Below are 22,799 nucleotides of genomic sequence, written 5' to 3' on the forward strand. Positions count from 1 at the left end.
TTAGTCTATTTCTAGTTTGTAAATAAAATTTGTATTTTTTTTAGATTCCACATATAAGTGACATCATATGATATTTGTCTTTCTCTGTCTGACTTACTTAACTTAATATGATAATCTCTAGGTCCTTCTGTGTTGCTGCAAATGTCATTATTTCATTCTTTTTATGGCTGAGTAATATTCCAGTGTGTGTGTGTGTGTGTGTGTGTGTGTGTGTGTGTGTGTGTGTATACACCACATCTTTATCCAGTCATCTGTCAATGGACATTTAGGTTGTTTCCATGTCTTAGCTATTGTAAATAGTGCTGCTGTGAACATTAGGATGCCTGTGTCTTTTCAAGTTATAGTTAACCTAGAGTGGTTTGTTCAGTTGCTAGTGTAGATACATATTTTGCATAATTACAGTGACTTCTGTGCCTGCAGCTTTTGTCCAGGCCAGAACCACCTAACTGGCGACTTTCTGACTCACTGGAAATGAGACCACGTGGAAAGTAGACAGCAATTGTAGACTGGGTTGATCTCATGCCAATTAGGCTCCAACCCCTCAAAGATAAGCATGTGAAGAGAAAAGGACTCGGCACCCAACTATACTTCGTTCCTTCAGTCCTATCTCTGGATAACCTATTCTGTTCTGAGACCCCTTTTAGTTTCTGTTGTGGCAGCAGGATCTGAGTTGTCTTCTCTTGATTCCATGATGTTGTTTGGAGTTTCCCATTTTCTAGGTTAGTATGCTATTTCAGAAGGATATGCTAGATTGAATGTGCAGTGAACAAAAATGTTTATTCTCCCTTTTCTACATTATTAAACCCCTCAATGGCTTTTGTGACGATGGAGGATGCTTGTATCCGATAATACATGTCAGATTGTCATGTTGAGGCTTGCTTGTGATTCTGCTTCTTCAACCTATTCTCATGATGGGGAAAGACTAGATACACTTTTTCTACTAACTGTCCTCTCCAAAACAGTTTTTTTTTTCCTGTAGAAACAGGAATATAGTAAGTGTTTGAGGGGCTCCAGCTGGAGCTGGAATGAGCATCAAATTATTTTAGATACATATGTGGACAAATGTTTTTGTACTTGGATTCCATTATTTATCAGAGAAATGCTTCAGAAGGTCCAGATACAATTGATTTTACTACCTGCCTCACAGATCCCACACCTGGCCTGGGTCCTATCAGTAGAGAATACTGTGATAAGATGACAACTTGAGAGCCCAGTGGTTAAGTGGGTCTTCAGAGAAAGACCATGTGGGTTTGAATCCAGCTGCAGGACTCATTAGCTGCAGTACTTTGGGACAAGTGACTTGATTTCTCATTATGCCCCTTCCTAATTTGTAAAATTAGTACCTACCTCACTGTGTTGAGAGTGTTAAATGAGCTGCTCTATGGAGTATTTAGAACATAGATAGATATGAATTTTAGCTCTATTATAATGATTACCATGTAAACCAACTTAGGATTCTCATAATCATTTGTTTACAGTCTTGGAGAAACTTCAGTCAGTAGGCTGTATGATTAATTGCATGTACTGCTAAACAGGGGCAGCTCGTAATAGGCTCTTCATTTGAATTTCTCAAGTTTCTAAACGTGTCGCTTTTTATTTATAGGATTCCCTATTGTCAAATTTGCTATCTACTGATTATTTTTTTCTCAGTAGAATTGCTTATACTTGTGCCTTACAATTTTTCTCTTAGTAAAAAAATCACTTAAATTCATAGTATTCTAAAGTCTTTGAGAGTTTGGTTATAAAAGACATACAACAAAGTACAAGAAAATCATCTTTAATGTGCTGTTGTATTTCACGTAATGAGAATCTAAGCTATTCCTGATTCATAAAGTGGGGTGGACAATCTCTTTTGCCACCTTTGAAGCATGCTTCTGTACTTCAAGGAAGACAGTTTTCATGAATTACATTGACAACTGAGAAGCGCTATACAAAAGCAAGGCTTATTGAAACTGAACCAATATTGTCTTACAAACATTGCCTTAAAACCAAATATTTTTATTTGCTTTCTCATGATTAAAATTGTACATTGCTTTTTAGAAGCGTTAATAATTTCTCAGTACTTTTGCAACATGTAACAGTAACTATTTCTTTGGTAAAAATGTATTAAAGGAGATGGTTAGAAATCAAATTTAACAGGAGACTTTTGAGCAGAGTTGGAATAATTCTGCTAAATGTTAAATAATTTTCAACTATTTTATTTTAATCTTTTTTCACCTGAAACAGGAAATCAGTGCAGTTAATCACTTAACTATCCAAGCCTCACATTTCGGGACAGACAAGATCACCCGTATCAACATACCCGGATGGAAAACAGACGGCAAGTGGCAGCAAGACATGTGCAATGTACGATGTGAAAGAACTCTTCTTTACGCTAGTGTGAGAACTTTGTGTTTAATGTGGATGTACTTTGCAAGGTATTAATGCATATCCATGGAAATTCTCCATTCAGTTATTCACATTATCCACGTTCCAAGGCCTCACATGAATTACCCATTTCCCATTTATCTTCACATATTATGAATTACATAGATTATGATGGAAGGTTTTTGTAATTATTCTTTGGTAAATTCTCACCATTGACCAAAGATGGAAAGGTATGATAAATTTCTCATTTAATTTAAGGAAAAAATTTCTAAGTTCTCTCCATGAAATTAATTTTCCTCTCTTATACTCAAGATTAATAGCCTGCTAACACAGTAAGCAATTAATTATTTATAAGCCATATAGTGTGGTGGAGTCAGACTGTCTGAAATCATATCGTGGTTCTGTTTACTGGCTCTGTGGTCATGAGCAAATTAATTAACCTATCTGTGCCTCAGTTTCCTTATCTGAAGATTAAATAAATTAATAAATGTGAACGAGGACAGGGCCTTGCATGTAGTAGGTTCTCAATACCTGTAAATGTTACTTCTTAAGGTGGAATTAGTTGTTCAGACTCTTTGGTTTTCTTTCATTTTTATTTTTTTAATACTTATAATAAATCTTTTTAGGTGTTGCTAAAAGTGGAAGATGTGAACTGCATTAATTTAGACTGGATTAACGGTTCACGGCAATATATCCACGCCATAAACAATCTCCGTGTTGTCGGTGCTGAGGTGGCTTATTTTATTGATGTTCTCGTGGTAAGAACAGTTGATTTTTTAAAATATTATACTTAGTTGGTTTTGTATCATAACACCGAGAGTTTGGGGCAGTTTTATGTTCTTTTTATTTGTTTCCGCAAGTACTGAATATGTGAAGTGCTGGTGGATGGTAGCCAAAAGGGAAGTTACTTTTTGTGAAAGTGTCTGTGGTTCTACAAAGCACCACTTGGTGGCAGTGCCCCTTCACAGGCTCCTCAGCAAATCCTTCCCGCCCCCGCAAGGTTGCCGCCTGGGCCAGCACGGAGGACCATCTCCGTTGTTTTCATCACATTGTAAACCTATCCTTAATGATAGATAATAAACTGTTCCACTTTACAAGTGCTATTTGTGTAGGATGTGAAGTGCATTTTCCCACAGAAACTGGGTGCTGTGGCAGTGAATTAGGCCAACAGGCCAGTTCAAGCACAACTCTGTAACCGATACATTTTCTAAAAGAATAAGAAAGACTTTCTATTTTTACGAGGGATCTACTCGGAGACATTTATAAATCTCCAAATGCTCTACCATAATCAAAAGTAATTTCCCACTGTAAAGTGCAGTGAAGTAAAATCTAAAGATTTATGACCCTTTCAGATCCTTAAGGAGAGTTCACTCATTCCGTTCAACAAATATTTCACCCTGCACTGGGGGCCGGGCACTGTCCGGTGGGTGAGACAGTGTTTCTGCTCTGACAATGTGTAGGGACAGTGCTGTGAAGATACGCAGGGCAAGGGGACGGGGAGTGACAGGTGCAGCAGCTCACTGAGTCGGCCGGCCGGTCGGGGCAAGTGATGTTGGGACCCTGAGCCCAGTTAGGAAGCAGCCTGGAGAATAATCAGGGAGCCGGCACTCATCTCTGCCCCCATGTCTCTGTCTACTCTCCCCACTCTGTCAGGGGAGACTTGAGTACCAGGAAGAATTTAGAGTTTGTCCACAAAGGATGAAATCAGATTTGTCTCCTCTTCAGAGAAAAAGCAGACCTAAGCTCTTGTGAATTTCTCCGTTGATCCTGGGTCCTGAGCTGTGGGCACTTGTAGATCCAGGAAATAAATAGGATGGCTTAGATGTTTGCTGAACTGAAAGGGAAAAGTGTTTGCTGACTTAAACGTTCAGTGAATTGTTCGCCCCCTTGGAGGCCCAAGGTGAAGAGTGGGAGAGGGTCTTCGGAGGGGAGCCTGGAGCCCCCTGGGGACAATTCCCTCCTGCTGAGGGAGCAGCTAAGGAACAGGTGTGATTCTCTGCCTCCTTTTCTGTCATCTTATCACGGTTACTAGGTTCAGTCCCCACCTGGTTTAGCCCTGGGGCAAGCAGGTACCTGGGGACTGGGTACCAGCCAGATGGGGATGGAGGAGACAGGGAGGAAGGGCAGAGCTGATCTCAGATGCCCGCCAGTAGAGAAAGCTCAGAAAGCAAGCTGAGATTTAAACTGGCAGCAGCAGTGGAGGACAGAGGAGTGGGGGCTACGACAGGAGCCCTTCCTGGGCAGCCGTTTACGTGGGATAATACAATTCACAGTGCAGCATGTGATACACGTAATACTGTCATTACTGGGGTGGGAGGGAAACAGAAACATCTGATCAAATGACAGATTTATCCAAGTGAAGGCAGTTACTTGATTTTGACTATTATCATGAAGAGAGCCTGAAACTTAGGTGAAACTAAAAATGCTTTGCTCTTTTGTTCCAAGTTAAGTTGACTCTGTGTGTGTGTGTGTGTGTGTGTGTGTGTGAACTCTTAGGCCATGTAGTCTCTTTGCAAATATTCTTTAAAACTCTTTTTTGAGGACCAAAGTCATGCCAGACATTTGCTAGAGTTACCTTTAGCTTGGAGGAGACATACACAGGTGAGGTGGGTAACAGCGTGGGCGTGAACTGCCTTCGACGTGTGCTGGGGGCGTGCTGGACGGGTTGGGCCTCAGGAAGGGTGGGTAGAGTCTGGAAGCCACAGACACAGTCACTGGGCTATTCTCCCCCCTGTTCCTGAGGACCGTGAGGCCCCTTTGCACAGGGGGAGGAACTGTGATGGAAGGCGTCCCTACAGCCAGCCTGATGCTCTCTCCTTCAGCTGGATGAGGATGTAGGTGGACTCAGGGGTCACTTTTTCCCTTTATCAGTCCCCATCCTGGATGTCAGCTCCTTTTTAATTTTAAGCATATTTCAGCCATTCTCTCTGCTTTTTTTTTTTTTTAATACTTGTTCTGTTTTCCTTTTAAAAAAATCCTATCAGAAAAAATTTGAATATTCCCCTTCTAAAGTGCACTTGATTGGCCACAGCCTGGGGGCTCATCTGGCTGGAGAAGCTGGGTCAAGGACGCCAGGCCTTGGAAGGATAACTGGTAAGCCTGCCCTCAAGTAGGGCCTTGGATTTATTTACATCATTGTTTACACACAAAATCAAGCATCTGAACACCAAATGAAGTCACAGAAGCAAATGTAAGACAGGAGAAAATGTGATTTCCCCAAACTAAAACATGAAATGCTGAATGTGTAGATCCAGGTTCAAGGATGCTCACCACAGCACTATCTGTGTGACAGTGAAGGGAAATGCAGTCTCCCGCCTGTCCGGATGGTTACGGCACATCCCATGCTTTGCAGCTCCATACTGCTAACAGAGAGAATGAGACAGAGCCCCAATGATGGTCCTGGAAGGACGTCTATGGCACATCTGGATCATAGCTCACCCAGCATAGCTGGCAGTGCTAAACTGGTTTGTTTAAGGCCCCTGCCTATGCCATGCCAGTTGCTGAAATTTTGAAAAATGCCCCTGGATATACTGTAAAGTCTGAACAAGTTGCAAAGTGAAGTATATATACTACGAATTAGAGTGTGGAGGATGATAATTAATCACATCCTTTCCCTGCACTCTGACTTCCAAGCCGATTGAGTCAGATGGAGATGAGAATATCGGTTCCGTAATGGACAAGCTGGGCTGGCCCCGCCCTTCTCCGCATCCCAGGCCGACAGTCAGCCAGCACATCTCGTGTCTCCTTCAATCCTTTGTTCTTCTCCTTCATTTGCTTTGTGCCTCTCCGTGGCCTGGCCGCTGTCCTCACTCAGGCCCTCCCCATCTCTTCCCTGATTTTTGCCATTCACGGCTGGTACCCTAGCCCAGTCTTACACATGTATTGCCAGTGTCATTATCTTTCTAAATCCAGGCTGTGCCACTCCACTGCTTGAAACTTCCCATTGCCTAAAGCTTCTTCGCTTGTCATGTAAATGTTTCATGTTTCATGTTTTTCCATGATTCTGTGCCTTTGCAAATGCTATTCCCCGTTGCCCTAAATATCCACTATTCATGCTTCAAGATCTAGCTCAAATGTTTCTTCCCTAGGCAGAGTTAATTCTCTGTACTTCCCATACTCCTTGAAATATGCCTCTGTTATATTTGAAAATACAAATACTGTATCACAGAGTCTGATTAATTATTTAGGTCCCTGTTATTTTCAATAGACTCTGAACTACTTAGAAAGCCTCCCCTACTGCACTCCCACCCCAAGTCTCTGGCACATAGTAGGTACATGCTTTCTGTTTGTTAAAACAGTAAACTGCATACATATACTTTAATTTCAAAGTAAAAAAAATTTTTTTCTAAAAATAGTCAAGAATTCCAAACAGGGTTTAAAGTATTTTTACCTCTGCAATCTCTTGGTGTAACAGGCTTTTCCTATTGAAAGTATCCTCTTTCTCCCAGCTCTCTGATCCAAACTCCAACCCCAGCCCACCACCACCACCATTCTTATTTTGGGTAGTAAAAATCGTATTTCTACTCTGAAGTCATTGGCAAAAATCCAGCTTTGCTCTACGTTTTCAAGCTCAGAGGAAGGAAGAAATGGGCACAGCTTGTGCAGGTGGACCATCACTGGGGCCTGCGCGGCCTGTGGGGCATTTCAGCCGCAAAGTAAAATGGAGAACATTGCCATCGTGTATTAAAAATTCACACTGGGTGACAGTAAATTCATGGAGATTTTGTTTTCATTAATTCTTATGTCAAAAATCAGTCACTATTTAACTCCAATTTTCCTGCCAAGTGAATTATCCTGTTGAGCAAAGAGAAAACAATAAATTTTTAAAGGCTCTTTAAACATCCAAAGAATTTATATAACATGGATGCTGCAGTCTATATCCCTTCTAGTTTTTGAGCAGTCATGTTCCTTGACTAGCAAAAGAACTGAGACCTCAAAAAAGATTTTAGCTTTATAATAAAACAAGTTCAAAACAAAACATGATAGGTTTTAAGGCATGTGTATAAGTTTCTATGTCTATGATAATTATCTAACTGGTAGGCAGTTATCGTAAATGACTTTAACACAGGGGTTACTCAGCCAGTTCAAGATTTTATTTACCTTTTATACGTAAACAGCATCAGTGTTTTCCCTTTTGAGAAGAGATCACTTCCGCCATGCTGGTAACACACATGCAGCCAAATACATACACACCAATAAACTCAGATCCCAAGTGGTGACGCTCTTGCTCTTATACTAAGGGTCACACCACCCCAACCCCAGATCAATTAAGAGGTCTCTTCCCTTGTGCTGACCTTCCTCCTGAAATACCCTAGAACCACAAATCTAAGATTCCCTCTTCCCTGTCTCTTAGAAGGACTAGAGTGTTTTTTTTCTTTAACTTTTTATCTCGTTGCCTTGTCCTCAGATCAACATAATCTGAGGTGTACCTGCTATATTTGGATGTTGTCTCTACCTGGGTCCTGATTTCATCAGATGATTGAATCTAACCAGTGATTGTACTTTAGCAAAATAAAATTCCTCCTAGAGTTGGAGATTGTGAGACAAATGCTGTTGCATCTTTCTCTTAAGCTTGGGTGTTTCCTTCAGATGCATGTTGGTTTACTTCACTGACCCCTCCGTCTAATTGTATCTTCCACCTGTGCTCTGAGTGGCATGCCTACTTTGGAGACCTTACTCTGTCACCTGTCTGCTTTTTTTCCCCACTTAACAAGTTTTTTTCCCTAACTCTGTCTATTGACACTGACATGTGCCCATTCCTCCTGGACCATAGCCCCTTCTAACCGATACCCTAGCCTGCCTCACTCTCCATAATTAAACTCCTCAAGGGGAGGTGGCCACATTTCCCTGAGGGCTGTGCTCACCTCAACCCACTGCAGTCTGGTTTCTTCCCCAACCCTTCTGCCAAAACCACTCTTGCCAAGACCACCAACAGCCATTTTTTTTCACCATGAGTTTTTTACCACTCCCCCGGCCCTTTCCCATCTTTCCTGTCTTTCTTACTTGGCCCCTCTGCAGACTTTGACCTGCTCACCCCTCCCACACCATTGGAGCACCCTCTCCTCTAGGCTCCTTTGGTTCCCCATCTCCTTGTTCTCTGACGGCTTTTCTCCAGGCTCCCCTGCAGGTTCCTTTTCTTTCCCTTTCCCTAATTCCTTGGTGTTCTTCAAGGTTCTATGCCAGGCACCCTCTTCCCTCCCCTCCTCTCTTCTTCTCACTCTGTCATTTATGTCTCCACGATTATATTAATTAGAAAAATAAAAACAGAATCTGGATCCTATGACAGGCTAAGTATGCTGAGGCGGTCAATACCCACCCCACACCGGGGCCCAGTCATTTCTCACTCAGGCTGCAATTTCCCAGGATCAGGCACAGCTCTTCTCCAAGTCCTTTCCACTCTGGACCCCAGTCTCCACGCAACTGCAAAGAGACTTTGCTAAAATACAAATCCGACTGTAGATCTACCCTTTTGCAAACTTGTAGGAGCTGCCCATTGACAGCCAGATTGTATCCAAACTCACCATGGCTCAGATTATATCTGGCTCCTGCTTATAATGATATCTTCATCTTTCACCAAGTTCTAAAACTCTACATGCCAGCCCTTGAAAGCTAGTTGTAGTTTCCCAAACATGGTTAACCCTCTTCCCTGATGGTCACATACATTGTTCTCCGTCCTGCCCCTGGGATGCTGCTCACCCCATCTTTACCCTGGCTGACCCTTCTAGTCCCTCGGATCTCTGCTTGTATTTCTCATCTCCAGCAGAAGCATGTGCGAATTTCCCAAGACTGAGTTACATGTTTCTCCTCTGTGTTTACATAATACCTGTGCTCACCTCTGTCTCAGCACTTAGCACACTGGATTGGGGGGCCTTCCCCACCAAACAGAAAACTCCTTAAGGACAGGGCTAGACCTTACTTCTTGTATCCAAGTGCTGAACCCTCTCCCTGGCACATAGTAATAGCTTGATAAGTAACCGTCAAATGTGTAATTGAGGAGTTATGTGAATGATCGTAACATTTAGAGACCCTAGGTAGCTTACCTTTATTTGGGTAGACATTTGAACAAGAAGCAATGTGCTGAGAGTCTAGACACCAGGGCTCCTGGTCCATTTTGCCTCTAACATGTGGTGGCCTTGTCAAGTCCCTTCACTTCCCTGGGCTTCAGGCTTTTGTTTGTAATATAATGAATGGAACCAAGTGAGCCTTAGCTGAGGATTACCATTCTATTACTTTAACTGTGTTTCTTTGAGATCCATCTTTACATTTTGAAGAGCTCTTTTGCTTTTATTTTTTTTTTTACATATAGATTGTTTTTATGATCATCTGCAGTCCGTAAACTTAGTCGAATATATGTTATTCCACGTACAGACCCTAGAATAGCTACTTTGATTTTTCTGACTTTGTTGGCTGTTTCGGCGTTGTCTACACATAGCTTTACTTGTGTGTAGGAATATGACATTGCAATACATGCAGATCCTACATTTATAAACAGACCCTACAGTTTATGTAACTGTCCTTCATGCTGAATGGTGTTTGACCTACATAAATCATGTAAGAAAAAAATACCGTGCCTTCACCATCTATCTGTCCAAAATAGCAACACTATCAGTGTACTTCTGTGTGTCTTGGTTTAATACACATTGTACTTTGCGCTAGGATTGGACCCGGCTGGCCCGTATTTCCACAACACTCCACGTGAAGTCAGGCTGGACCCCTCAGATGCCAACTTTGTTGATGTCATTCATACAAACGCAGTTCGCTTCCTCTTTGAGCTTGGTAAGTTTTTTAACATAAACCGAAACTACCCTGAAGCACAGAGGGCAATTTTAGAAGCGTTTACGCTGGTTTTTTCTACTTCAGGTGCTGGAACTGTTAATGCTTGTGGTCACCTTGACTTTTACCCAAATGGAGGAAAGCACATGCCAGGATGTGAAGACTTAATTACGCCTTTATTTAAATTTGATCTCAATGCTTACAAGGAAGGTAAATACTTTCTAAAATATGAGAGCCACTGTTAGAAATTCACTCAGCTCCCAGCCTGGATAGAATCCACATCCTTTTGTATATGATATAAAAGTATACTTTAACACAAAACACAGTTGCCTGTGTAGGGTTCCCACCAGTTGTGAGATCTGCAAGGTCAGGGTCCACATCTTGGTTACCTTTCTGTCTCCAGGGTCTAGCAGAATGTCTAGCATGTTGTGGTCACTCAGTATGAACAGGGAGGATGTGTTCATTCCTCCAACAGATATGGACTGAGTAATTACTGTGTGCCATACATTATTCTGGGAGCAGCAAATATAGGAATGTATACAAAAGACAAAAATCCCCCCCTGATGGAGCTAATATTCTAATTTACTGGGAAAACAACAGTAGAATAAGTGTTAAGGAGACAAAACAAAGCATGTAATGGGAATATGATGTGTTGTTGACAGTGAGGGTGAAGTAGGGGGAGGAGATTTTTGATGGAGTGGCCGGGAAGTTTTTACCAAAAAGGTGACCTAAATTAGAATTAGCCATTCGGACACCTGTGGAAAAGGCATTCCAGGCTAAGGGATTGGGATAGCAGGTGCAAAAGGCCTGGGGCAAAAGCCTGCAAAGTTCATGGCAGTGAGGAGCCTGTTGTGGCTGGAGTAAAGTGAAAAAGAGGAGAGTAGCAGGGCATGAGGTTAGAGAAGGAGCAAGACAGAGGGAGATAATACAGGGCGTCATGGACTGTAGTAAAGGTTTCAGCTTTTACTCAAGTGAGATGGGAGGGGAGCCCTGGGAGGATTGTCAGCAGAAGAGAGACATGGTTTGACTTTTTAACAGAATCAGTCTGGATCACAAATTAAATTAATCACAAATTACATAATAGTATCTAACCTTTTCTTAGTGATTTCCAGTAATAATAATAAGGTATTCAGTTATAAGACAGGAAAAAGTTATTTGGGAATTCCATTCCTCCCTGTCTCTAAACATCATCATCGTGTAAATAATGAAATACATCATTTGTAATATATAATAATGCACAGTAATATAATATATCATGATACGGTAATAAACATCTGGATGATTCTAAATATCCCACCACCTGATCCCATGTGGTCAGATCTAGATGATGTAATTATTTGATCTTCTATTGGCTATTTTAGAGGAAAGAGACACAGATCATGACATTGAGAGTAACTTGAATTTCCTCTTCACTAGAGATAAATTATAAAGTTTTAATGTCTCTTCTGAAAGAGTAAATGTAATTAGAAATATCTATCTGCAAAGACTACTTTAAAAAACCTGGTGGATCTACAGATACTCAAAATGAGAATTAAAGCCAATTTCACCTAGGGCAGATAAGCAAAACTCATTCAAAAAAGGCTTATTATAAAATTTAACCTCTCATATTATTTACCATATTATGATTTAAAATTATTTCTATTAAGGTGAAATATAGATCATAAGACTCCTTTACATAACTATATTAAGTGTTCTACACTGAGCACTTGAAATTCTATAAAAGAATGAATTCAAATAAAACATACATTTATCAAAAGCTACCACTTTGAGGCATTATAATTCTTACAACGTTATTGGATTAAAAGCACATTTATCATTTATGTTAAATCTTTAGATGAGTTTTAAGCTTCAAGATATTCCATTTTACATTATATTTATTACTAAGAAACCATTTACTTTTAAAATTCATAGTTCCCCATATTCTAATAAACCATCTTGTCTAAATCACAATTAACAATGAATATAAATCTGTATATAAAGAAACCTGATGTGAGAGAAGTCCTCCTTTTAAAAAAACAATGCCAGTTCTTGGTCTCTGCTGACTGTGTTGCATTTCTGAAATGATGCTGTCTCAGTTATATTGCATAACAAACCACAGTGGCTTAAAAGAACAGTGATTTTATTGCCCATGGTTCTGAGGCTCAAGATTCAGGCACAGTTCTGTCGAGATTCTCCTTTGTGATGTGGCCACTGGGCTACTTTATGTGATTACATCCACCTGAGGGCTAAGCTGGGTGGGAAGGTCCAAGATGACTTTCCACGTCTGCGGTCTTGGTACCAGTTCTCCTCTCTAAGTGGTCTGTTATCCTTCAGAGCTTCTCTTCCCAGCCAGTTCATCTAGCTTTCTTAACATGAAGGCTGAGTTCCAAGAGAACAAGAGTAGATGCTGGAAGGTCTCAGAAGACCAAGGCCTGGAACTTGCACAGTGTCAGTTCCTCCACATTCCATTGGTCAAAGAAGTCACAAGACTAGCCTGGAATCCAGAAGGGTGAAAAAGAAAAGAAAAGAAAAAGTAAGAATGGTAACATGATATTGCAAAAGGGTGAGGCCCTAAGAAGGGGTGATTCTTTGGAGGCCACTATTGTATTTAAGTGATTTACCACATATACTAAAACCTGGTTTCTCAAAAGCTAGCCAAGCTGGGTAGGTCATTGGGAGAATAGTCCATGCCATACAGTAAAAATGTTATGTAAAGTCAAAGACTGTTACATAAGGTAAATGACTAGAATGCTATGATAATTTCAGAATGCACAAATATACTTAGATTTCTTGTTTATTATTGTAGTAATCCCAACTATTAGTGACAATGTTATGCCCGTCAATGACAAAACTAATTTGTCTTTAGCATTCTTTACAGTACCTCCCACCTGTCACACCTTGAAGCTCAGCTGAAGGTGTGCACTGGTTAATGTTGCTGGCTATTTGTGATTGAACAGGAGGGAGGAGTTGTTACTGAATAAACAGGGAGACAGAACTAATTAGTCTGAAGCGGAGATGCTCTGTGCATAGTGATATAGCTCTAAGTGCTTATGTCAGAGATCTGGGAAGTGTTAGGGACATTAGTGTCAAAGCATAGCCACCTACATTTGCATATGTTTATTTACCCAGCTTAAATGTTCCTTTAAATTCACACAAAGAATTCTTTGGTACAAGAAAATGATATATAATACTGATAAATACTGTACGATATCCAAGTCTACACGCAAGGTCTGGTGACCTTGACCCAAGTCAGGAAACTGACATTTAAAGTTACTTTTTCTAAGAAATGGTTCATACTGTCAGTTATCAGTTAGTCAGTTCATTGCTATCAGTTAATTGGAAATTCTTTCCACAGAAGTGTCTTCCTTCTTTGAGTGCAGCCATGCCCGAAGTCATCACTTTTATACTGAAAGCATTCTCAATCCTGATGCATTTGTTGCTTATCCTTGTAGGTCCTACAAATCTTTTAACGCAGTAAGTAAAGCATTTTGCCATTAAATTTAATTAGCAAGTCATTTTTTGAAGCATGATCAGCCAACTAAAAATTAAAGCTTTGAGTATATGGGAAAAAATGCATCTGCCATTTTGGGAAATAATAGATTCTTTCTGTGCTGAGTACTGAACAGTAGCTGGCCCTGCTGAAGGGCTTAAATAACTAAACTAGCTATTTGTATTCTGGTTGTTTCAGCTCTTTTGAAGATTATATCCAATTTTGCTTTTTTGGCCATTTGTTATGCAGTAATTAAATGCTACTATGTAACAGGCACAAGTCCAGGGCAAAAATTTTTGTGTGTATGTATTTTAAATGTCATTCTCAAAGATGCCCTGAGAAGGCTGAACCAATCAATAGCTACAATCAAACATATTACTATTTACTTGGAACATGAAAAATATTTTATTAAAATTTAATTATTTATACAGAGCAGAACTGAGGCATAGAGAGCTCACAGGAGTTCCATGCAGATCAATATATTACAAAATACCAAATCTGATTTTGCTTGAGTCATAAAGCACATAGTGCCAGATCTGCACTGACCATATTTTTCATTTAGTTATCACTATGAAAGGGAGAAAAAAATCTATTTTTTATGGGGAATAGAAAGACTTTCCTACTTGTGCTGCAGAGACCTAATGCCTAATGTCTTATCAGGGTAGAAAAATGTGGGGTTTCCAGCTGAAGTGCATTGGAAGTAGTAGCGTTTTGTGAATAAGTGCAGTTTTGGGACAGGAATAGGCGTTTCCCTCATGTTCCAGAGCAAGATGAGTGGGTGCCCTCAGGCCGTCTTCTCAGGTTCCTGAGTCAGTTGTCCTAATTCATAACCTGGCTGGTGAACTGCAGTTCTCCGAAAGCTTGCCAGCTAAGCGCTGGCATTCCCCCAAAACCTCTTTCTCCCCACCTCCTCCTCCTTCCAACCCCAGATGCTGCTCCGAGTGGCCAAAGGGATCCTGACATTTACGGTACCGAGGCAGGTAGAAGCAGGTTCTCAGAGTCATGGTGTATTCAGAGTTAGTGTGGAGTTCAATCTCCCAGACTGAAGAACCATAAGCTCCAAAACCACATAGACGCTAATTATGGCTACAAACTAGAGAACATCGAGTCAATTTCCTTAAAGTGTTTCATTGTACTTTTACCCAAACAGTCATAAAAATGAGATGAAATGAAATAAAATAAGGAGGGATTTTAGTGCCAGGAGTTCACATTCTTGCTCCATCACTTGCTAGACGTGCAACATTGGACAAATTGTTTACTTCTCGGTGCTTCTGTTTCCTCATCTGTCAAATAAGGAGACTAAAAGCATTATAACAATAAGGGACTTTGTGAGGATTAGTTGACTTAAATGCATATAAAATGCTTAGAACAGTGCCTTGCACATGGTAAGCACTTAATAAATATGAGCCCTTGCTATTTTTGTTAGTGTTTTCCTTCATTAAAAATGGGATTTTAAATGGGATGTTTTGCTATAGTTCTAGCCTAAATGTCCGGTTTATAAATCTAAAAGTTCAAAACCTAAAATAGCAAATACTCAAACACTCCTACCCAGATTTTTTTATTAATATTTTGTTAGTTTTGCTTTAGATTTTAATTCATCCAGATAAAATTGAAGTACCTTATATTCCCTTCATGCTTTCCCCTAACGAGGAGTTTGAAGCAAATCAATATACGGACCAAATAAATAGCATCATACTGTAAGCGTCTTTCTGGATTTGCTTCTTTTTAAATTAAATTTTATAAATTTAATATCTACTTTGATGTATATAGATCTAATGTATTTATTGGGTAAGAATCATTCACAATTGTTTTATTCATTCCCCTACAAATGTGCGTTTTTATTGTTTCAGTTTTTGTTTTTAAAAGCAATTTTGCAATAAATAACTCTGCTTGTCTCCTTATGTACTTGTGTAGAAATTTCTTTATGGCATAGAATAGAAGTGAAGTTGTCAAAGCATATGTGCATTTCCTTCTTTATTAGACATTACCAAATGGCTGTCTGCAATGTCTGTCAATTTATATTCCCATAAGAAGTAAACGAGAATCCCCTACTCTGTGTCTTCACCAAAACTTGGTATTGCCAGTTGTTTTAATTTTTGCAAATCTGCTGAGTATGAAATTGTATGTTGTTTTAATTAGCACATTTCTGACAACTAGTAAGACTGAGCATCTTTTTACATAGTTATTAACTGTTTGAATTTCTATGGGTTGTCTATTCATACCATTTACTCATTTTTCTAATAGCCCCTTTTTCTTTTCCCTTAGTTGTTTTTGCTTTATTGTGTTTTGTTTCTGAAAACAGGCAGAGTGGTCTGTTAGGCATTTGAGTCATTTTTAAGTGCATATACTTTATTTAGATTCCAAAGATTTATTATAGTTTAATGATACGTCCTGAGTCTATGGAAGGTCAAGACTTTCTAATTATGCTTCTAATTATTTTCTATCACCAGGGAAATTGCTTCCGTTGTCCCAAGGAAGGTTGCCCAACCATGGGTCACTTTGCTGATAGGTTTCACCTCAAAACTATGAGGCCTAATAGAGCCTATTATTTTTTAAACACAGGGACTTTTTCCCCATTTGCCCGTAAGTATTGTAGCCAAATTTTATTATAATGCTTTAAGGTACTTATCTTTAAAAATTCAACAGTTTTTACTGAGTGTCTACTAAATAACTGGGTACTGGGCCAGCCCCTGAGGGTGCAGTGAAGAGCAATACAGAGAGTTGAGACCAGAGGGAAAGCAAGCAAAATCTCAGTGTCAGTCCTGAGTAATAAGCTTTCCACTGGAAGACATTCAAAGGAGGAGCTTCCACAACCAGGTCAGAGGCTCCTTCTGAGGGAAGGTGATTTCTAAGCTGACTGCTAAAAGGTGAGTAAGAGAGAGAAATGGAGTCTTCCAGGCAGAAGGAACTGCTTTTTATGAAAATGCCTGGCGACAAGACAGAGCTGGAACTGAAAGAAGAGCCCCCTGCTGGGTTGGTACCACCAGGAGGAGAGTCATGTGAGACAAGGGGGAGAGGACAATGGGGTTGAATAACCAAAGTAGGTGCTCTGCGGGAAGTTTGGGCTTTCTCTTGGGGCTAATGAAAAGCCGCTGAAGGGTATTAAGATGATCAGATTGGTTTTTCAGAAAAGTCACTCATGGATTAGAGAGGGGACAAGATGAGAGCACACTGACCTGTTGAAACAGCTGCTGCCTCACTGCTCTGTGAAGTGATGGATGTGTAACTGGTCTTATTGTGGTAATCAGTTTGCAGTATATGTATATCAAGTCATCAAGTTATACACTTTAAACTTACACAGTGTCTCATTGTATGTAAACTATATCTCAGTAAAGCTGGGAGGAAAAAAAACAGTTGTTGGCAACAGTCCAGGTAGAAAGGTAGAGAGAAGTGGGGAGATTACAGAGATAGTTAGAAGGGACAAGCAAAAAGTAGCTTGGTGAATGGATTTGAGGGATGCAGAAAATGGAGAAGTCAAGGGTGATTCTGGCTGGGTGGGTGATGTGCCATTCGCTGAACTTGGTTAACACAGGCAGAGAGGCTGGTTGGGAGGAAGTTGATGACTCAGTTTCTAACATGTTAGGTCTGAGATGCCAGGAGGACTCGGGAGTATGCAGTTAGAGATAGGGGTCTCAGCCTCCGGAGAGTGCTGTCACTGGTGTGCTTGAGGAGAGTGAGTTCAGTGGAGGTGTGATGGTGGAAACCATTTGCAGTGAAATGGGCTGAGGAGGGATAGACATCTCTTCGGCAATGATTAACTCATGAACTGAAAATTCTCTTTGGTAGATTTTCTCCTTTTCAGATGCTTTTCAAACAATTTTATGAAGAATTACATTTTTTCCAATGTGTTACTAAGCATGCAACAATTCCAGAATTCAGAATGAAAGGGCTGTTTAGCTCTAGATTTTTTTTTTTAAGTTACACTTGACCATTTGCAAGGGATCTATCCTACTGGCAGGCTTTGTGCTGACCCAGACCTGTGTTAACTGAGTATTCCTAGCACATATCTCTGCGGGAGAGGAAAGGACAATTCACTTTGCCACTAAATCATTTTAAAAGTACAGACATTGCTCAGTTGGCTTTCTAAATGTTTTCTGGATTAGTTGTCAAACTACGGCACATTAAAACTTGGCTATGGGAAGTATAAATGCCACAGAATACAAATTTGAATGAAAGAAGACATGCATTTTTTTTAAGTTATAAACATGTCTGGAAAATTAAAGAATTTTCTCTAAAGATACTATTAAACTATTTACTTTTGCAAAATCAAAATGTGAACATTTATATGTTTTTTGAAATGTAGTTTCTCACCAAATTCACTCGAGCTATATGAAGTTGTGTTTTTTTCATGAACATGAATAGCCCTGATCCACTTTAACCCTGAAAGTTGTATTTACATTAAAGTAGCCAGGATGTCATGCTTTTCACTTGTTTTTAATCCTTCTCTCTCCCTCCCTCTCTCTCTCTCTCTCTCTCTCTCTCTATTTCCAGGTTGGAGGCACAAACTGTCTGTCAAACTCGATGGAAACAATGTCACTCAAGGAAGTATATTTCTCCGTGTAGGTGGAACCACTGGGAAAACAGAGGAGTTTGAGGTTGCCAGGTAGGCAGAGACAAGGGCCTGGTAGGTAACAGTGCTGGGCGCTCAGTTTGTCTGGCTCAGTAAGGCTCAGCCCTTTCTTTTCCTACAATACCACCAGCTATCATGTTACAGTTAACTTTTCTTTCTACTTTATGTTTTCCAAATATAAAATAGAAATCATATCTATTTTCTCTGCTGTTCCAGTCACAAACAGAGAATGTTAGGACATGAAAATATGAATCTATATAATAAAGCAAGTAGAAAAAAATTGACAAGAAACAAGATATATTTTTAATCCAGTCCATTAATGCTATATGAATTTGGGCATATGTCTTTATTTGAATAGATTCCATATGAAATAAGACATTTATATAAATTGCCAAATTTCTAATAAGCTTTCTAAGTAGTACCCACAGATTTAGGATATGTGTTGGAAAAGTCAAAGGTAGGAATAATTCAGTAGAGAATACTGTGCATCTTAGGCTAAAGTCCCCCGTCATGAGTTTTCCTTAATCTTTCCTTTGATCAGATTTAGCATTTTTGTATTGACATCTTTCACTTCTGTTGCTTAATTCTGCCATTTATTTCAGAATTAACATTATACGTGCTAATTAGATGTTACCATTTTGCAAATTGATGAATGGATTAGATGTTTTGCCTCTGTGATTTACATCATCTTCAAATACTGGGAAGAGTTACGAAGAGCAGAGATTTTATGGTTAGTTTGTCAGTTGAGGGATGCATTATATGAATCACTCTGGCAGCATTTGCACTCATCATCTTGCCTTGGTGCAGCTGCCTGTGAAGACAGACGAGTTCAGTCAGTGAAGATCTGGATCCTGGCTCATGCGCAAAGTCCAGCCAGCCTTTCTAGACGTGGCTCCCACCATTTGGCTTTGTTCACTTTTAGCTCAGGCAGGTTACTTTGATTGCATCACCCAACATTGACTGGATCTTACCCTTTCCTCCCTGACTTTACCATGCTGTTCCATGTTCCAAATACCCTTCCCTGTCTGAGCACGTCTCATGTCCACTTACCTGTCATGTCTCCAGTAAGCTATTCCCCTGAGAATAGTTCAACACCATCTTGTGTCTATGGCTCTGAGGCCCACAGTGAGGCCTGCTTGTTGTTTGTGTCCTGCACAAAGGCAGCTGACCTGGGGCAGGTGGGAATGAATGCGCAGCTCCTGACCCTTCTAAGATTTGTGAGAATGTTTTGACATCTCTCTGCTTCTTTGGCTAATGTCTAAAGAAGCTGTTTGTAATGTCCTTGCATAGTTATCCAATCTTCTTTTTTAGGAATAATTAAGCATTTCAGGTCCACAGTAGATGTCTCATCTTGAAATGAAGTCCGCTAAGGGAGCTAGTATGCTAGTCTATTCCTAGTCTTCAGCCAGGCTTTGAGAGTGTGGCTTCTCTGTAGATTGTACTTTAGTTATTTGGGCTTCCAGTAACACTGTCACGCAGGGCTGCACTGCATGTGCACTGAGTGACAACAGTTCACGTAGCAACGGGGAGATTACCCTTAATAACCTGGAAGAACAGCTGTCTTCTGGTAATTAAATCAACTAATTCTACATGTAATGGAATAAGACAGGCCCTAAGAATAGCAACATTCATTCATTCATTCAGCAAATATTTAAATGCCTGTTGTATACCAGGAATTGTTCTAATTGCTAGGAAGACAGATAGGTCCTTCTCTCATGGAGCTTATCTTCCAGTTAGAGGAGACAGATGATATATTAACAAAGGAATAAGAAATAGCAGGAATAAAGAAATCTCATCTGGTCTAATTTTGGCTTGCATAAAATACACCTTATGCCTCAAGATAATTCACTTCTCTTTGCTCTATTGCCATGCTCACGAAAACATCTTTTGATCATCATTTGAGTTACCCAGTTCCTTTTTTTCTTCCCCCAATTCCTTTTATTCAGAAAAAGAGGGTACTGGGGAAAGAGTAGGAGAACATTTTGGTTAGTAAAAAGGAAATGTTTTTTCACCATTGTGAGCTGATAAATAGGCTTCTCGTTTTTATATCAGTTTTATGTGAATTGAGTCCATCATTGACAGTTTGATCATTTCCTGGTGTCAGTAAAATCTAATGTCTGATACTACAAAACCAAGACCAGATCTTTCATTATAGAGAACTCATCAAGGTAAGTATCTGTAGGCATCCCCTAAAAATCAGCTAGTCAAGCTTCCCATTTACCTCACCCTTCTTTCAAGCTGCAAAACCATGCTATTCTGAGATGCTGACCAATGTCAGTGGAAAGAATAAATCTCCTATAAGCAAATGCCAAGGAGATACAACTTTCTCTTCCATGGTACACACACAGAGATGTTGTCTTTCACTTCAGCATTGTGAAGTGCATACCCAGTGCAAGCTTGTGAGTCTTATTTTCTTTTCTGTTTACAGTGGAACACTTAAGCCAGGCATGACTTACACAAATTTAATTGATGCAGACATTAACATTGGAAACATAACAAGTATTCAGTTCCTTTGGAAGGAACATTCATTTGGACGTTCTCAGAATAAGTTGGGAGCAGAAATGGTGACAGATATATCTGGAAAATATGCATATAAGTAAGTCTTCCTTTTTCCTTTGCATTTTCAAACATAGTTTAAATTTTATAAACTACTTGAAACCCATATATAATTTAAAATTTGTCACTAGTATAAAAATTCATACATCTTGAAATTTTATAATTAAGAAAAACAAAATCGATATTTTATGTATAAAAGTGTTTATAAAATAATAACTACTCATTAAATTAAAAGATCTACCAATGTCTCCCCCCCACACACCCTGGAATCGTATTAATATCCTCTTTTTCCCCTTTTAAAATTTTCAGATCTACCTTCTGTAGCCAGAACATTATGGGACCTGATACTGCTCAGATCCTGAAACCATGCTAATCCCTTGATGGATTTATTTAATGGGGGCAATGGAAAAATTAATCTCTTTCCAGCTGGTGTCCAGACCAAACTTGGCCCTTGTAAATGAGATAGAAAGGTACAGTTGCCTTTTTTCTTTATAGAATGTTTTTCTAATAAACTTCTCTATGTGCCTTAAAAACAGACTACGCCCTGGGGCAGAGTACAGTACATGATCTGTAGGATTCTGGGTATCAGTGACAAAACAGAGCTGGGTTGGAATTCCCCTGAATAAGAGGAACTGATGCAAGTGTAGTGTCAGCTCATCAGTGAAAATGAGCCTCTGTCTGGTTGAGTGTTTGAAGTACCTTTTAGAGTATTTCCAGGTGGATTAATCATTCTTCTAAAATGATTTGAAGAATATTTACTATGTTGTTAAGTCTTGCCAAGACAAGTTATGTCTGTAGTTCATAATATATAGTAGATTATAACCCTGTGGGTTGATAACATCTATCGATTAGTAATGAAAACTAATGAGAGCACATCAGTATTTCCAGGGTGTCCCTTGGTCTTCGGGGGGTGTGTGAGGTAAGAGAGATTTGAGAGCTCATCTGTGATGTGAGCATCAGTTAGCAGTGGGCCCTAAGGATCACCACCCACTTCTTCTAAAAGCCCCCTGCTGCAGGAGACTCACTTATCTCCCTGGGCCCTGAAGGTCCTGTTGCAAATTTGTATTTAGCCTAAAGGCAGCATTTCATTTGTAAGCATTTAACTCTTTGTCTTTATAATAACAATATTGTAATATTTAAATGTGTCAGTTGTGTTTTTTCTTTTATTTTGCTTCAATTTCTTCTAATTCAGTTGTCCTCATCCAGTGAAAATAAGAGTGTTTTTATTTGCTCTGTTTAATATCACTGGGCTCAGTGTTTGGCCCATGGCACTGTGCTATAAATATTGTTGAAAAGAAGTGATGATAGATATTCTGCAGGGGGTTTCTTGATTCTCCTTGGTGCCTCACTGCCAACTGAACCTAAAGAGACCAACAGGTGGACATGAACTTGAGTCATTGCAGAAAGCAGAGAACAAAATGGGGTGACTTTCCCATTGTGTGCGGAGGAGGTAGAAGGTTGTTTGGAGCACAGGGCTTGGTGGAAGGAGGAGAGGAGAGAAAGACACGTTTGGCGTGATCCATCTGAGTGTCCTGCCTCCCTAGTAGCATATCAACCCGAGGCCCAAGCCAGCCCAGGAGCTGGGTGGCCATGAGCAGCCCCAATGGGAGGATATGAGCCCTGCTGAGTAACTGTGTCGCCACACCACTACTGCTGAGCAGCCTGACAGTGGAGCCAGCTCATGGCTCTGAGGGAGGAGAACCACCAGTTAGAGCAGTGCCCCGAGCCTGCGCTGCTGTCGGCTCAGCCCTTCTTCCTTTAGGAGGGGCGTGCCCACTGGGAGGAAGAATTATGGATTGAAATGCTGCATTTGGCTCTGTGAGTCCTGGCCTGCTTCCTTGTCCAAGGGGTCTTTTGGCTGGCTGTTTCTAAACTTGAAAAGACAAACTGGAGTCAATTAACTTCTGGGAACCCTATGTTAATAAAGTATGGCCTTTCTGTCCCATTGTTCTTAATATCTGTCCCCTTTTTTGCATAATAAGAATGTTGTGAGAATGAAAAATAGTGCATGGGCTATCTCAGCAGATCCGAAAGTTCAAGGGAACAGCATTTTCTATGTGTACT

At 40.1% G+C, this 22,799-nt stretch overlaps 1 protein-coding gene across 1 annotated transcript in view; it reads left to right on the plus strand.

The window, feature by feature from the left end:
* Positions 1–21,108, plus strand: part of PNLIPRP3 (pancreatic lipase related protein 3) — a 33,821-nt gene extending 12,713 nt beyond the window's left edge. Inside the window, exons 3-12 of the mRNA XM_010987213.3 lie at positions 2,227–2,346; positions 2,994–3,125; positions 5,352–5,460; positions 10,024–10,143; positions 10,228–10,350; positions 13,475–13,593; positions 16,060–16,192; positions 18,101–18,212; positions 20,608–20,775; positions 21,045–21,108. Coding sequence (XP_010985515.2) covers positions 2,227–2,346; positions 2,994–3,125; positions 5,352–5,460; positions 10,024–10,143; positions 10,228–10,350; positions 13,475–13,593; positions 16,060–16,192; positions 18,101–18,212; positions 20,608–20,775; positions 21,045–21,108 — 1,200 coding nt within the window. The remainder of the gene's footprint in view (positions 1–2,226; positions 2,347–2,993; positions 3,126–5,351; positions 5,461–10,023; positions 10,144–10,227; positions 10,351–13,474; positions 13,594–16,059; positions 16,193–18,100; positions 18,213–20,607; positions 20,776–21,044) is intronic.
* The last annotated feature ends 1,691 nt before the right edge of the window (positions 21,109–22,799 follow it).

Source organism: Camelus dromedarius, chromosome 8 (assembly GCF_036321535.1).
Source record: "Camelus dromedarius isolate mCamDro1 chromosome 8, mCamDro1.pat, whole genome shotgun sequence".
In the NCBI taxonomy this organism is placed as follows: domain Eukaryota; kingdom Metazoa; phylum Chordata; class Mammalia; order Artiodactyla; family Camelidae; genus Camelus; species Camelus dromedarius.